This window comes from Phytophthora ramorum (assembly GCF_020800215.1).
Source record: "Phytophthora ramorum isolate Pr-102 chromosome Unknown Phyram_PR-102_s0001, whole genome shotgun sequence".
Taxonomy (NCBI): domain Eukaryota; phylum Oomycota; class Peronosporomycetes; order Peronosporales; family Peronosporaceae; genus Phytophthora; species Phytophthora ramorum.
Window position 1 is genome coordinate 4,246,040 of NW_027150647.1, and position 14,894 is coordinate 4,260,933.

At 54.5% G+C, this 14,894-nt stretch overlaps 7 protein-coding genes across 7 annotated transcripts; 5 read left to right on the plus strand and 2 right to left on the minus strand.

The window, feature by feature from the left end:
- Positions 1-626: 626 nt before the first annotated feature.
- On the minus strand, positions 627-1,601 carry KRP23_1056 (rRNA 2'-O-methyltransferase fibrillarin 1; the record flags this gene model as incomplete). Its single annotated transcript, XM_067880819.1, has 1 exon — positions 627-1,601. The coding sequence occupies one exon, from the start codon at positions 1,599-1,601 to the stop codon at positions 627-629; it is 975 nt and encodes a 324-aa protein (XP_067751624.1).
- A 249-nt stretch (positions 1,602-1,850) lies between these two features.
- On the plus strand, positions 1,851-2,347 carry KRP23_1057 (uncharacterized protein; the record flags this gene model as incomplete). The annotated part of the gene is made up of 2 exons (XM_067880830.1): positions 1,851-2,082; positions 2,163-2,347. The coding sequence occupies 2 exons, from the start codon at positions 1,851-1,853 to the stop codon at positions 2,345-2,347; spliced, it is 417 nt and encodes a 138-aa protein (XP_067751625.1).
- Positions 2,348-6,762: 4,415 nt separating this feature from the next.
- Positions 6,763-7,860, plus strand: KRP23_1058 (Anti-sigma-I factor RsgI3; the record flags this gene model as incomplete). Its single annotated transcript, XM_067880841.1, has 1 exon — positions 6,763-7,860. The coding sequence occupies one exon, from the start codon at positions 6,763-6,765 to the stop codon at positions 7,858-7,860; it is 1,098 nt and encodes a 365-aa protein (XP_067751626.1).
- A 48-nt stretch (positions 7,861-7,908) lies between these two features.
- Positions 7,909-8,484, minus strand: KRP23_1059 (U11/U12 small nuclear ribonucleoprotein 35 kDa protein; the record flags this gene model as incomplete). Its single annotated transcript, XM_067880852.1, has 1 exon — positions 7,909-8,484. The coding sequence occupies one exon, from the start codon at positions 8,482-8,484 to the stop codon at positions 7,909-7,911; it is 576 nt and encodes a 191-aa protein (XP_067751627.1).
- Positions 8,485-8,643: 159 nt separating this feature from the next.
- On the plus strand, positions 8,644-10,227 carry KRP23_1060 (uncharacterized protein; the record flags this gene model as incomplete). The annotated part of the gene is made up of 3 exons (XM_067880864.1): positions 8,644-8,840; positions 8,901-9,040; positions 9,110-10,227. 3 exons carry the CDS (start codon positions 8,644-8,646, stop codon positions 10,225-10,227), a joined length of 1,455 nt encoding a protein of 484 aa, XP_067751628.1.
- A 124-nt stretch (positions 10,228-10,351) lies between these two features.
- Positions 10,352-11,860, plus strand: KRP23_1061 (uncharacterized protein; the record flags this gene model as incomplete). Its single annotated transcript, XM_067880875.1, has 1 exon — positions 10,352-11,860. The coding sequence occupies one exon, from the start codon at positions 10,352-10,354 to the stop codon at positions 11,858-11,860; it is 1,509 nt and encodes a 502-aa protein (XP_067751629.1).
- Positions 11,861-12,265: 405 nt separating this feature from the next.
- Positions 12,266-14,197, plus strand: KRP23_1062 (Cellobiose dehydrogenase; the record flags this gene model as incomplete). Its single annotated transcript, XM_067880888.1, has 1 exon — positions 12,266-14,197. One exon carries the CDS (start codon positions 12,266-12,268, stop codon positions 14,195-14,197), a length of 1,932 nt encoding a protein of 643 aa, XP_067751630.1.
- Between the last annotated feature and the right edge of the window lie 697 nt (positions 14,198-14,894).

Consider the following 14,894-nt stretch of genomic DNA (forward strand, 5'->3'; position numbering starts at 1 on the left):
AACAATAGATGAAGAGGAAGTCCGGTGAAACTATCGTGTATTGCTTGTTTAGGCTGCATGTACGACATGTTAGTAGACGCCAGTGCGAACTGATCAGGAAGAAAGACGGACAGGTCTCCACCCTTGGTGTGTTGGCCACCCCTCTTCTCGCTGCACTCTTCCTCAGGACTACTAGCTAAGACTACACATGCAGATATACAAACATTTGCCCTTCTTTTCTCTCATCGACCCCACTTGGAGGTTTTGATGACGTCTTTCGATCACGGATAGGACCCACCGCCGACCCCAGTGACCACTTTTCAGCGGGTGAGGAACGGCAACAAGCCCCGTTTTGTTCAGTCCGCCCGACGCAATACTTCTAATCATCGAGAAAGTCGGAGGCCGCCTTGCAACAGGCCTCGTTGGAATCGCCCCACTCATATGCAAAAATGCAAAACGCACTCAGATCAATGGTATCCCACGACGACATCTCTCGAGGAAGAGCGCAGCTTGGAATCGTGGTAGGAGACTCGAAAAGAAGAGGAGGGCTTCACATGTCCAGGCGGAGACCTACAAGACAAAAGCATGTAGAAAAACAGTTTGCATAGTTAGAGAGTGTAAACCATGAGGCTTGTTCCTGAGCGAAGCTACTTCTTCTCCTTCTTGGGGGCACGGTACGAGCCCACAACCACGGCGTGATCACGCTCGTACGGCTCCAGCGTCAGCTGCTCTGCCGGCTTGAACTGCTCCTGCTGCAGCTTCTTGACCTCACGTGCGAAGACAGCCTCAGGCGGGGCCGTCGAGTCGATGCAGCTAGCCTTGATGGAGATCACGAAGTGACCGCCGTTCTTGAGGTAGTGCGAGGCGTTGATGGCCACGATACGAGCCTGGTCAGGCTGGGCAACATCGGCGAACACAACGTCGACCATGGGGACGAGCATACGATACTTGAGCGGGTGACGCGCATCCTCGATAATGGGCACCACGTTGGTGCGCGACTTGGCCATGTTAATGAGGTCGCGGCCCACACGGTGAGAGAACTCGACGGCGTACACGGCGCCAGTGGGTCCCACAATGTCGGACACATGCGACACGGTCGTGCCAGAGGCACCACCGAGGTACAGCACCTTGGCGCCAGGCTGGATCCAGATGTTGTCCACACCGCCCAGAATGGCGGCGGCGATCTTCGAACGGAACGGGTTCCACACACGGTACTCGACCTTCTCGGTACCCTCGCCCGAGGCGGCTGGCACGTCCACCGAGATGCGCTTCTCGCCGTACACGGACTTGCCGGGCGTCGAGTTGAGCGTCACGAGAGCGTCTTCCTTGCCGCGAGCAATGAAGATGCCGGCGTGACGGTGAGGCTCCACAACCACCTTGGCGCCGCCGGCCATGCCGCCACGGCCACCGCCGCGACCACCACCTCCACGGCCACGGCCAGCGCCACGGCCACCGCGGTCACCGCCACGACCGCCACGGCCACCAAAGCCGCCGCGGCCACCAGGAGCGCCACGACCGCCGCCACGACCACCACCGCGACCGCCGCCGAATCCACGACCACCGCCGCGACCACCGCCACGGCCACCGCGAGCACCACCACGACCGAAACCACGTCCAGACATACTTGAGATTCTTGGGGAGAAGAGAGAGAGACGAGAGAGTTCGCTGGCTTTTCCGGAATTGAATTGAGCTATTGCCGAGCAAATGGGTCCGAATGAATGGCCACGTCCGGCTGATGCGCTGCCAGCCAACCAACGACCACGGTTAGGTACGAAGCGTTTTCAACCAATCAACGACCATGATTCTACTTTCAGCCAATTATAGACAGGTTGAAGTGCTGTCGAAGCGACGCCAATCACGATCCAGAGCTCATGGTGTCCGTGCTGGCCGTGACCCTGCTACTGTTGCCGAGCGTGAGCACGTTCCGCGTGCTGTCGACGTCGGATGACCCTCTCGTGGGCACACACGCGGTCTTTGAGCCGTACGCGGCGGGATCTGTGGGCTACTACGGCGACCCCAGCAACCCGGCGGAAGAGCGCCTGAACGAGGGATCCCCGTACTCGCCAGACACGCCGCGGATCTTCTTCAGCGCTCCACTGCAGCGTATGTTTATCTGATTGGTATAATAAGGGAGATTGGAGGAGGAGCGGTATTGATTGAGGGCGTTGTGTGTCTTGAGACAGAAATGTGCCCGGGTATGGTGGGGCCGGGACGCAACGGCGAGTACTACTGCTTCAGTCGAGAATACGGCTACTGCGATCGACGCAGCGGTTTGTGCGTGTGCAATCAGGGCTACACTGGACTGGACTGCACAGCTTGTCAGCCAGGGTACTTTAAGCGAGGCGGATTGTGTTTTGCAAAGAGTTGAGTGTCACTGAGTCGCTCTTTTGGTTTGGGATAGCTGCTGACGGAAACGCTCTTGTCTGTACATGTAGAGAGCTGTCCGAACGATTGTTCGCGGGGCGGCAAATGTGACTATGCTACCGGGACGTGCACTTGTGACCGTACACGACGTGGGGTGGACTGCTCGCAAAGGTTCTGCGCCTTCGATGAACTGTGTGTGAGCTGCACGACTACTGTCTGTCTGCGCTGTGTCGAAGGATTTTATGTGGATCCAGGCACTCAAACATGCGGTACGTTACATGCCAATTTGAACTATCCGTTGAGAATGATTTTCACAAGTATGCTTTGTTTTCCATATTAGCCTCTTGTGCGCGCTACGATCCGCGGTGCTTGTCTTGTAATTCTTCTGGCTGTCTTACGTGCGCAGACCTGCTACTAAACTCGGTGCGCCGCAGTGGTGCGCGCAGAATTGATCAACCATTACCTGCTGATGAACAGGTCCGCGAGTTTTCTCAAGCTTTTGTCTACGGCAGTCAAGATCCGCGGGTTTTTGACGAAGCTGAGTTCTTCATGCTGGTCCCAGCCACTTTATCCTCGACACCGCTGAACGAGAAAAGCGTTACTTGCACGCAGGGTGGTAATGATGATGCTGGGTGGACATGCTCTTCGTATTCTGAGTCGCATCGTGTGTGTGGACATCGAGGCGTCTTCTCGTTCGTTTCGCCGCTTTACGCAATTGCTGAAGCTGCAGGCGACATCACGATAACGGTGCAGCGATCTGGAGGCGGGCTCGGGCATGCTTCATTGCTGTACGATCTGGAACATGTAACCACGACGCCTGGAGATGTGTCGCCCACTGTGTTCTATACGAGCTCACAAAAGCTGGAGTTTGCTCCTGGGGTAGTCTCGATGGCTTTTAAGCTGCAGATTCATGATGACCATATTTTGGAGAGCGACAAAAATTTCAGACTTCGGCTACGCGAACCATTCGCTCCTACAGATTTATTTGGTGTAGCGCCAGCAACTTTGGGGAACCAACGGCGTACATTCGTGACCATTATGGATGACGATAGACTTCGGCCTGTTGCCGGTTTATCGTACGTGGTTAGTCCTCAGACGACATTGCTACTTGGGGGTGCTGCTGGTGACCAGCTCACTTTTCAGATTCAGAGTGTCTTAGGGAATGGAGTTCCTGGTATAGACCCTAATAGCGAAGCTGTCTTTCTCATGACTTCATATCTCGAAGATGATTCAAGCACTGAGGTTGCCGCGTTCCGCACACTTCGACTCGGGACGGTGACGCAAAGCGGGATATCGTTGCTCAGTTGCACGTGGCTACGCAAGCACGCAGGCAATTACACAGTTGCTGTTCAATTATTGTATCCCGGTGGGTTGCGCGGTGAGTACTTCGGCGATGCATGGTTTGGGGAATCCTACTCGTCGGGATCAACCGCTCCCCCAATATTATCACGAATTGATCGTCGTGTGAATTTCACGTGGGGGGTTGGACCAGCGTTCCCTGGTGCCCAGAGTCATTTATCAGTACGCTGGAGCGGCTGGCTTAAGCCACTTACGACTGAAACAACCATGATCGCAGTTTCTATCGTTGGATACGCACGTGTATGGGTTGATGATGTGTTGGTCATCGATCGATGGGGTTCTGGGGGTGAAACGAGCGATAATTTGCCTGTCATCAGAGCAGGAGCTGGTGTGGCTTTGGATACTTCACGCTATTATTCATTGGTGTTCGAGTACCGAGCTCCAAGACAGGGAGATATCTACGTGCGGTTGTTGTGGGGAAATGTCGGAAGTGCAAAGTTGGATGTCATTCCTGCCCAGCAACTTTTTTCAGGCAGTCATATTCAGAGTTCTCCCTTTACCAACGTGAAAGTGACACCAGCATTGACAGCAGGTGCAGCATTATCGAGTTCTACTCTGCGGAATGGCAGACCATCTGCATCTCCAGCAATGCAGGTAATTGCAGGTGAGGCATTTATTTTCAGTGTCTTACCCCGTGACGTATACGGGAACCGGCGACGTACCAAAGACCAACATGGTACGCAGCGAGACACTATTGCTGCAACTTTAACACAGACAACCGATCGAAGTCTAGGTGGTATGGGCACCAAAACAGAAGACGCACTCGTTTCGTGGAGCCCAGAGCTGGATGCATTTCGTGTCGTAGCAAGACCTCAGAGCAGTGGTGATTATTCTATGAGTGTCAGCGCCAACAGCATGGCGTTGACAGCAAGTCCCTTAGCCGTGGTCGTGGTACCCGCTCAACTCAATCCTGCAAGGTGCATCCTATCTGGTTCGGGTCTACTCGCTGGTCGTGTTGCCGGACAGGCTGTTAATGTGGCGCTTGAAACGCGAGATTTGTACGCTAATCGCATTTACACCGGAGGGGTAGTTAATCTGAAGTTGCAGGCTGTCCTGGCGTCCAGTGCTCTTCCAACTGTAGCAAGAGGCCAAGTTGTCGACAATGCAGACGGAACCTACAAATTCACATACACACCTCGTGTGGTTGGTAGCTACAGCATTGCAGTGACATGGAATGGAGTGCACTTACACAACAGTCCATATGTGATCACCGTCATACCCAGCACTCCCGTAGGGCCTACAAGCAGCGCCCTAGGTCCAGGCATTACTTCTGCGCGGACCAACGTGCAAACTACTTTCGAGGTGACAACTCGTGATTTCTCTGGAAACTCTGTGCCAATTGGTGGAGTCGCGTCGGCGCTGACGGTGGTACTAAAACACCCTGAAAAGGGAAATGTGAACGGAAATCCATGTACAGACCTTCTTAACGGACACTACACGTGCACATACACAGCGCACTACGTTGGAATTACGTGGTTGCATGTAAAGCTTTCCCAGCAAGCGATTATCGGGAGTCCGTTCCGGGTGGATGTTGCTGCTGGACCCGCTCTGGGATCACGGTGCGTGGCGTTTGGGAACGCGCTCGTTTCGGCTGTGGCTGGTGAGCGAACAAATTTCACTATCAGCATTTATGATGCTTTTGGGAATGCGAAGGCCAATGCTGGTAGTGAAACTATTAGTACAGTTTTCACAGGCCCGGGGATACTTACATCCGCAATCAACGCAGCAGTTGCTGTAACCTATGCCGGTAAAGGCATCTTCATCGTGGCGTATACGTTAGGTCTCAAGGGTACTTACAAAATAAGCGTATCTGTGGATAACGTGGCAGTCACCTCAAGTCCCTTCACGATGTACACGTATCCAGCCGGTGCGTCGCCCGCCACCACCTCGTTGGATTTGCTCTCACCGGCGCTTCCTAAGACGCAAGTCGATCCACCGGTTGTCTTCCGAGCTGGTGCACTTCTTGTAACCAGGCTTACGACGCGTGATGTCATCGGAAATGTACTTGAGAGTGGCGGTAATTTTTTCCAGCTAGATGAAGCTGTGCGCGCTTTCCAAAATGTGCCAATTGCTGACGAAAAAAATGGGAGTTACTTGCTCACGTTACGACCGACACGTGCTGTGATGTTTCCCTTTACGCCCAAATTGATGATGCCAGGGGGATTGAATGGTTCGTACTATTCGGCGAGTGTGCCTGTTGGGGCTGCTACTGCTGGATCGGCTTCCGATCATTCACTGATGGTGTTAAACCGGCGTGATGCTTCCATTAATTTTGACTTCGGTGAGTATCCACCCGTCCAGACTTACTCTGCAGAGACTTTTAGTGTGCGCTGGAATGGATTCCTGCTTCCTCTCTTCACTGAGATTTACACCTTCGAAGTGGATGTGTTGGGCCTCGCTAGTCTACGCATCGGCCGAACTTCAGCAATAAGCAGCAAAGGTGATACCAATGCGTTGATGAAGGTGCCACTTACATCGCAAACTTTCCTGGATCTCGAACTCAACTTTTCAAAACCGTTGGAGATACCTAACGCCACTGTTTATCTGTGGTGGAGCAGTCTCTCACAAGCTCGTGAAATAATTCCATCGTCTCGGCTCTTTACGTCCTGGGGAATTGTGAACAACGTACCACCACTGGATATAAAGCCTGCTGCGGCAGATCCTACAGCCTTCACTCCAGAATTTACGTTAATGCACGGTTTGGCTGCAGTTCGGGCAGTAGTCGATGAACCATTCATTTTTGTTGTCGTGTCACGAGACACCTTCGGCAACAAAATGAGTGGCGAGGATGACTGCACACTTTACGTATTACTTCCACAGGTGCCAAGTGGGGGCGCGCAGCCTGATCTGTCTATCACCGATTTACGTGACGGCTCATACAAAATCAATCTTGTCCCTCATCTGACCGGAATCTTCTCGTTATATGTTGCTGCACTCCCAGATGCAAAGAAGTCCAGTTCTCCTCCCGGTGGCGATGCTCTGGTGGCTTTCTTAGCTCCGTACAACATTAAGGGCAGTCCATTCAAATTCCAAGTCGACCCTGGATCGCCAAGTGCAGCTATGTCCACCCTGGTTGGCGGAGGATTTGTGACTACTACCGCTGGAGTTTTCACATCCTTCATTTTAGAGCTTCGTGATGGCAGTGCCAACCGCCTAACATCGTCTATGGTGGCTGCAAACATCGGTAAAATTCGTGTAAAGCTGAAAAATATGAGCACCGGAATCGAAGTGCTCACAAAGCTAGCACAAATGGTCAATGGTGATCAATCGGACCAAGACACGCACGTGGAGTATATTGCCACCCTCACTGGACTGTACGCTGTGCTGTTGAGCGTGGACGAAGGCGCTTCATTCACACAGAAGACGTCGACGTTGCGCGTATCCCCCAACGTTGCCACAGCGGTCACTTCCTTCGTCTCCCCCAGCGGTGCAGACGCCACGACAGCTGGAGCAGGCTTGGGTCCACAGATTTCCACGAAGCAGGACTACACGTACCATGTCACAGTCCAGGATGCATTTAGCAACGTTCGGAACAGTGGCGGTGATCTACTTGTTGCACGTGTGCATGGGCCTGACAGCTCAGCGGGCAACGTCACAGATCTAAAGAATGGTGATTACGTTGTGACCTACCGCGTTGTGCTTCCCGGAACATACGAGATCGAGACACAAGTCGCTGAACCGAGCCGGGGGCTGACGGGATATTACTACGTCGACACGGGGTCTGTCCAGCGAAACTTACCCAGTGCGGTGCGTACCGTAGACGCTGTGATTGACTTCGACTGGAGCAAAAACGTCAGCATGCGTGGTTACCCGCGTGTTGTTTGGCGAGGGTTCCTTCGCCCTCAATTTACAGAAGAGTACACGCTGTGGGTGAAAGTGCAAAGTGACGTTGGGAGTGCTGCTGGTGTCTACATTGATAGCCAGGCCGTAATCGATGGCTTGAATACTGGTGCGACCGCGGGACACGTGATGCTAGTCGGCGGACGTCTCCATGCCATCGTCGTCGAGTACCGCAGTGCCTCACTCCAGCAAGATCCGGGATATCTCTCCCTATTCTGGCAGAGCGTCCGACAAACCCGCCAGCTTATTCCATCCCAGGCTCTCATCGCTGAGGCGTCCGAAATCCTTCCTCGGTCGCAGCTCGTAGCAGTGGACTAAACCACCATAAAGTAACAAAAGTAATATCCGCCCACCTTTCAGCCACGTTCAACGCTGACCCACCGGCGGCTTAAAGGGTCGATCCCTTCCTCCAAAGCGAAGTTGGCCCGACTCTTTCCGGCCGCCCAAACCTCCGCCCAGTCGTCGGGGCTTCCACCCTTTCATGACCCGACCCCGTTCAAAGTCCACCAAGATAGTGGCGCCGTCGATCACCCGTCCATGAGCGTGTCTGTAGGCGCGTTCAAAGTGCCTTTCGTGCTCGAACTCCACGAACGCGTAGCCCTTGGACTTGTCGCTTTTATCGCGGACAAGTCGCAGCCGTCGAATGGGCCCATAGGCCTCAAAAAAGCCTCGCAGCGTCTCCTCCGTCGTATCAAAGTGCAGGCGACCCACGAACAACGTCGAGTACGGGTCGCCCTGGATCTGCGGGTCCTTGGCGGCGTCAAAGCGAGCGTTCAGAGCCCGCACCAACCCCTTATCGTGGGGGGAAGTGTCTGTGCCATCGATACTGCCGATCTGAATGGGGTCGTACTCTTCTGCGAACCAGCCGCCCGTGTCCGAGCGTTTACAGTCCCTCCTGTCGCGACTGCGGCTTCTGCGCCGACGCTTCTCGTCGCGATTCATTATTATTTTAAGTATTATTATTACATAAATATTATTAAATAATATGCTGAAATGGAGTTCTGGTACATGTAGCTATAAAAACAAATCGGTCATTGGTCAAAAAGATGTTGGTCAACCAAAATGCGGCAGAATCTGATTGTCATCTTATTGTTGGCGTGGATGCGCATGGCTTCTGGTTTGCGCGTGGCGCTGCTCACGGACGTAGAAGGCAACTGGGAGTACGTCCGCAATGTGGTGCGTCAGTCCGCGTGTCTCAAGCTGAACGTCAAGGCTGGAAAGGAGCAGCTGGAGCTTCGAGACGGCTGCATGTTGGTGTTCGGAGGCGACGCGGGGGACAAGGGAGAGCACACGCTCAAGTGAGAGATTAATTATGTTGCTAAGAAAGGCGTTATTACTGAAAATGGGTGGGGTTTCAGGTGCTACGAACAGCTCGTGGACCTCAAGAAGCGCCACCCGGACCGCGTCGTGCTGCTCGTGGGGAACCGCGACGTGAACAAAATGCGGCTCACGTCGGAGCTACATGATGCCGAGATGGATCTGCACTCAATGGCCAAAGGTTGGTGCTTTAAGGGGGCTAATTGGTGAGGTGTAAGTCGCTGACTTTTTGTTGTTGACTGCTGAGAAGAGATCTTGGAAGGTCCGACTTGGGTGTCCAAGGATAAGCGGACGACGTTAAAGAAGTTCTTGGCTGATCAACAGGAAGGTGAAGATGGAGGTGATGTGGACGAGGCTTTGCAAGCAGCTAATACTAAGGTGAACCGGCTGAAGTGGATGCTGGAGCATACCATGGGCGCGCAGGGTGACTTCGAGCGTCGACGGGCGGAGCTGAGCTCGCGTCAAGAGGTTGATGGGAAAAACGAGGTTTCGGAGGAGGACGTTGTAAAGTCGTACGTGAACAGTGTCGAGGATGGAGGCGTGCTGCGCGAGTTCCTGCTGCACGGCAGTCTAGCATTTATCACACACCAGACACTGTTTGTGCATGGAGGCATCATAAACGGCGACAGCGAAGCAGATTTATCGGCGCTTGGTCGTGTGCCTGATGAACCTTCCAAGCGCTTCGAGTCGGTATCGGAGTGGGTTGACAAACTGAATACTTGGTACAGGGGTCAAGTTCAGGAGTGGATCGAACGCCCAACATGGAGTATTGACCATGCTTCACGTGGTGGAAACAACCTGCTCAAGTACGTGTTGCCGGATTACGCTGGTAGTGTTGTTATGGGACGCCATCTTCTTTCATCAGGTATGCCAACCCCGCTTCCTGAAGAGGCCGCGTCATTGCTCTCAGAAAGTGGTATACGACGAGTGATCATTGGGCACACGCCTCACGGCAACTGCCCGACGGTCATCAAACAGCCTCAACAACAACTGGACACCTGTGCAGCAGACCGCAGTAGCGATGCCGTGGTATTTGAAGGTGTTATTATGTGCGATACAAGTTACAGCGACGCTCGAGCGCCAGATAATCGGGGCAGCGCTGCATCCGAACTAACGGTGGAGCCCTCAGGTCATGTGCGTGTGAAGGGCATACTTGAGGATGGCCGGCAGATCAAGTATGATCCAGACGAGGATCTGTGGGTGGGCCGATGGCTTCAAGATGGAACCATGGTGAAGGCTCGAATTGCCAATGAAGCGACAAACGATGATGAAGTGTCGTATCTCGTTTTCCGCGTGGAGAATGGCTACTCGTACACTTACCACGATCGCACAGCGGCTCAGCTGCGAGAAATCGGGCTGAAGGATTGAGTGAGCTCCATAAGAAGGTGTAATTGCGCAAAAATAGCGTCTGGATCAACAAATACATGTCAGCCATTTCGGTGCATGCTTCATCAGCCCCCCTATTGACTGAACTGCTTTGCGCGCGTAAATCATGACGCTGGACACGCTGACGCGCGTTCAGGCTGAAGTAAGTCACGTTCGACTCAAGAACTCGCTCGTCCAGTCGTCACAGACATTCCGCGAGCACTTTCGGGCTGAGCAGGAGCTCTTTCGTACAGTTCCTCCACCCGATGTTGGGATTGTCGGCGCACATACGACAACTCGGCTTGGAACCCCAAACAAAAACTCACCGAAATTTGTAGCGGCTCCGGTTGTGCCTTCTGTGCATGAGGAGGACATTGTACGTCTCGAGCGACTAAACCTGTGCTGCAAGCGTGTGCGGATCTGGCGGCGACAGGTCACAAATCCGCTATTGCAATACAAGCAGCAGCAGCTCGTGGGTGGGAAGGGTGGCGCTGGAGGTGGCTCAGGTGGCATTGGCAACTCCAAAAAGCCCGAACGGCGCATGCACGCGACACTGATGATGGCCATGATTGTGGATATGTACGAGCAACGGATTTTCAGCGAGGTAGAAGGTGCTGCCCCTGTAGACGCCTCGATTGACGGGACGACAGGTGGGTGCTCTTCAAGCGGGACTAGCTTTCAGGAGAGCTTCCCAGAGTTCGTAGTGCGCTTTCTGTCGCAGCGTTCGTCAAATCGACGTCTTGCGGTTGATCAGCTGCACAGCACTGTATCGACCGTGCTGCACTCTGCTTCCAATCATGCGCGCGTTCGGGTGTTTGGGTCTCTTTGTGGCATCGATGACAAGTTTAATCCCCCAGAGAAGATCAAGGTGTTTTTGCATATCCTGGAAAATCTGTATCGAAGCAAAGTGGCGGCCAGTGTCGGTGCATCTGGTGCAAACACCGCTCGTATCGAGGAAATCGCTACTTCCGTCCCGCTGGCTGATGTTGTTTTCCACAATGTTGGTATTGCGCTAAACGTGGCGCAACAGGTTATCAGTGATCTCTTCCGAGACAACTTCTACTGGAACTTCCGCTTCTGGCTGGTTCCATGCGCGGAGCTGAGTGTGGACAGCTCGTGGCCGCCTGGTGTTTGCGGGGAGCTACAGGAGCGCGCGTTGACTCTAGCTACAGCATCACGAAACACGTTGCTAAATAGTCACCGGAAAATTGACGGCGATGCTTTTCTGGAGCTTCTCCTCGACGCGTGGACAACTCATGCTAAGCAGCTTCATGCACAACTTGAAACTGCTACGGACCACGAGGAGAGCGCAGGCATCGAGTTGCTCCGTGCACGGCAAGTAACACAGGACTCGCGTATGCAGCACTGCCCTACAACGGACGAGGAGCGTAAGTTCTTTGACCAGCTCATCGATGAGTACTGGAACGCTCCTGTGTCTTGGGCGAGCGCCAAGGTGCAGATTCGTGCTACCGCGCTGGTGCCTCGCAGACCTATGACACAACTTCAGCAGCTTTACGCTGCCTACGTAGCGGAGCTTCCACGGTCTCGGCGTGTGTGGGAGTGGAGCAACTGGCATTGGGAGACTGAATGGGAGTGGGGAGCACTCGTGGTGGCACCAGCTAAGCCTGAGCAGTGACAAAACCAGGGGTAACTCAGTACATTATTGCGTCTTTTCGCTATAAGTTGAACGAGTCAGCAATTCCAGTCGGACAATTGAAGTCACGCTTACAGTGCCAACGCAGCATTGCCGTTCTGTCCGGCACTTGAAGCGTCGAGTCGTGGCAGACAAGAACTCGGACAAACGTTGCCCGAATCTTTCGGATGGGGCTCTTGTGCCAGCCGTTCCAATTGCGACAAGTTATAGCTTACAGACTGCTTAGTGCTCTCCCTCGACGACCACATGGAAGCCGGTGCGATGACCGAGCGGCGGGTTCAATCCTAGGATGCGTGAAATAGGTCGTTCATTACTCCTTTTGCCACCGGCAAGCAAGACGACACGCCCTCCGTCGCGTACAACGCCCACTCTAACCCGTTGAGAGTCATGCTTGGTGGAAAGGCTTACCTGTGGGCCTGCGCGCTGCTCGCACTTGCCGTTTCCAGTTTCGAGATTGAGGCCCAGTCGACGTACGACGCCATTGTCGTTGGTAGCGGACCAGGCGGACTTGTTGCAGCCGAGTACCTCTCTCGTGACCCGAGTGTTTCCGTGCTGATCATCGAAGCCGGGCCCAAATCTCTCGCTGCGAGCGGTGGAACTGTGAGCCCGGACTACGCCAAGAACCGTGGGCTCGCGACGTTCGACATCCCCGGCGAGTATGAAGGCACCATCTACAACCCCAACTACTCGCAGTTCCGCGTCGACTGGATCTCCGATACGTACACGTGGCTCGGCAAGCTGGTCGGTGGTTGCTCGTCGATCAACGCCGCACTCTACTTCCGTCCCCCGAACGGCTACGTGATGAACATGCAGTGGCCATTCTCTGCCGAATCCATGGTCACCAAAATGGATGAAAATGAGAAGATGCACGGCGCCACGGACAAGCCCTCCACGGATGGCATGTGGTACACGCAGGAGGGCTACAACGTTGTGGCTAAGGCATTCTTGGCCCAAGGGTACTCGGAGAAAACGATCAATGATGCTGCTGCACGTAATAGCAAGCACAAGACTTTCGGCCACGCCCCTTTCACCTTCAAGAACGGACGGCGTGACTCCCCCGCCAACGCGTTCTGGGGCCCGATGAGTAAGCGCAGCAACGTGCATCTCGTGACCGACACCAAGGTCGACTATGTCCTGCACTCGGCTGGCAAAGCGACAGGTGTCATGTACGGTGGCAACAAGGCTCAGCTCTCATCACGTGGTACTGTCATCATGGCTGCTGGTGCGTTGAGCACGCCGAAGGTGCTCATCCAGAGTGGCATTGGCCCCGCTGACCAGCTCAACATGCTCAAGGGGAACAGCAACTTCCCTGGCGTCTCGCAGGGCGACTCGATCACGAACCCTTACGTTGGTCACAATTTGTTCGACACGAACGTCGTGTTCCCCTCTTTCTCGCACCCGAACATGAAGACATTCCGGTACGGCGACCACCCGTCGTCAGCCATTGACCAGTACATGAACAAGAACGCTTCTGGACCATGGAGCAGCTCTGGTCCCGTTCTCATCGGCTACGAGAACTTCGAGGTGCAGGGCCGGCAGTACGAGTTCCAGACCACCGTTCTCACTCATGGTTTTGGCGAGTTCGTCAAGCGCGACGACGCGCTGACGACGTCGCTGTACGTAAACAACCCGGAGGCCCGCGCTACCTCTGGCTTCGACAGCAACGGTGCCTGGCACGCATTCAAGGCGGGCAACGCGTACTTTGGCACGAACCGCGACTTGGTCGCGATGCAGCAGTACGCGTCGCATGTGGTGAGTGCCATGGTCGCCCAGGGCGCCACGTTCTTGTCGGGCTCCGGATCGGATGCCGACAGTGTGGCCAAGTGGGTGGCTGCCAACCGGGGCCTCATTGCGCACCACTTTGGCGGCAGCTGCTACGCGTCGAGCGACTCGGGGTCCCAGCGCTGCGCCGATGATAAGCTGCGCGTACTGGGCACCAGCAACATTTTCGTCGCGGACGCCAGTGCGATGCGAGACGGAACCGTCAACCCGTACGGCTTCATCATGTACATCGGACGCGAGGCTGCGGGTCAGGCTTCCAGTTACATTGCTGCTGGCGGCGCTGGCAGTGCGTGGGCGATACAGAAGCCGTCACAGGGCGCGACGTGCTCCGCTATTGAGGAGAACGTGGACTACGCCGGTAGTGACGTCGGCAGCGCCAAGAGCAGCAACGCCGAGGACTGCTGCTCGATCTGCCAGGCCACCAACGCCTGCCACGCGTACACGTGGACGAACTACAATGGGGGCACCTGCTGGCTTAAGAGTGCCAAGGGCACTGCTTCAAACAGCTCTGGTGCCCGCTCGGCTCAGCTGAAATAGGCCACACACGGTAGAAAAACAACTAATGCAGCTCTTGAGTCATTCATGGGTCGAACGAATATATGTCTGGTACCACTTGAGTAGTGTTTTCCACGCTGCTGCCAACATGTAGCCGAAATGAGTCGATGATTACCACTCAGCGGGTTGCAAATGGGCGAGGCTGGGTCATTTTAGAAATAAAATGAAACAATTGGGTCCAAATGGGGATGAGGCGAGATAGTGGGCCGCACTGAAATCAACACTTGTAAACAACTTTTTCGGAGACCAAGCTTTTTTTTTTTAGCGTCCGACGTAGCTGGTAGGCACTGTGGTGCCCGTCCGCCGCACGACCAGCTAAAGGCGCAATGCGTGACTGCCGTACGGTCATACTTCAGGAATGCATGGCTACAGGTAAACGTCAATAGCAACGACTTAACGATCCGGACCATCCTGCTGACGCACGCTAGACAAGCCGACGTCTCCGCGCTGCGCGACTATTAATACACAGCAGTGAGTGCCTCCCTGGGACTTGGTTTCGCTACGACGCAGGCAGCAAAAGATCTCCAAAGGTTCTCTAAAACAAAGTGCAACGAGTCAGTCCGCCGACAAAAATGTGACAAGGTGCAACGAGTCAGTCCACCGACCTCACACGAAAGCGATGCAGCACAGCCGCTGCGGCGGGCATCGCCTTGAAATGTGCACAAGTATGTAGCCTCGG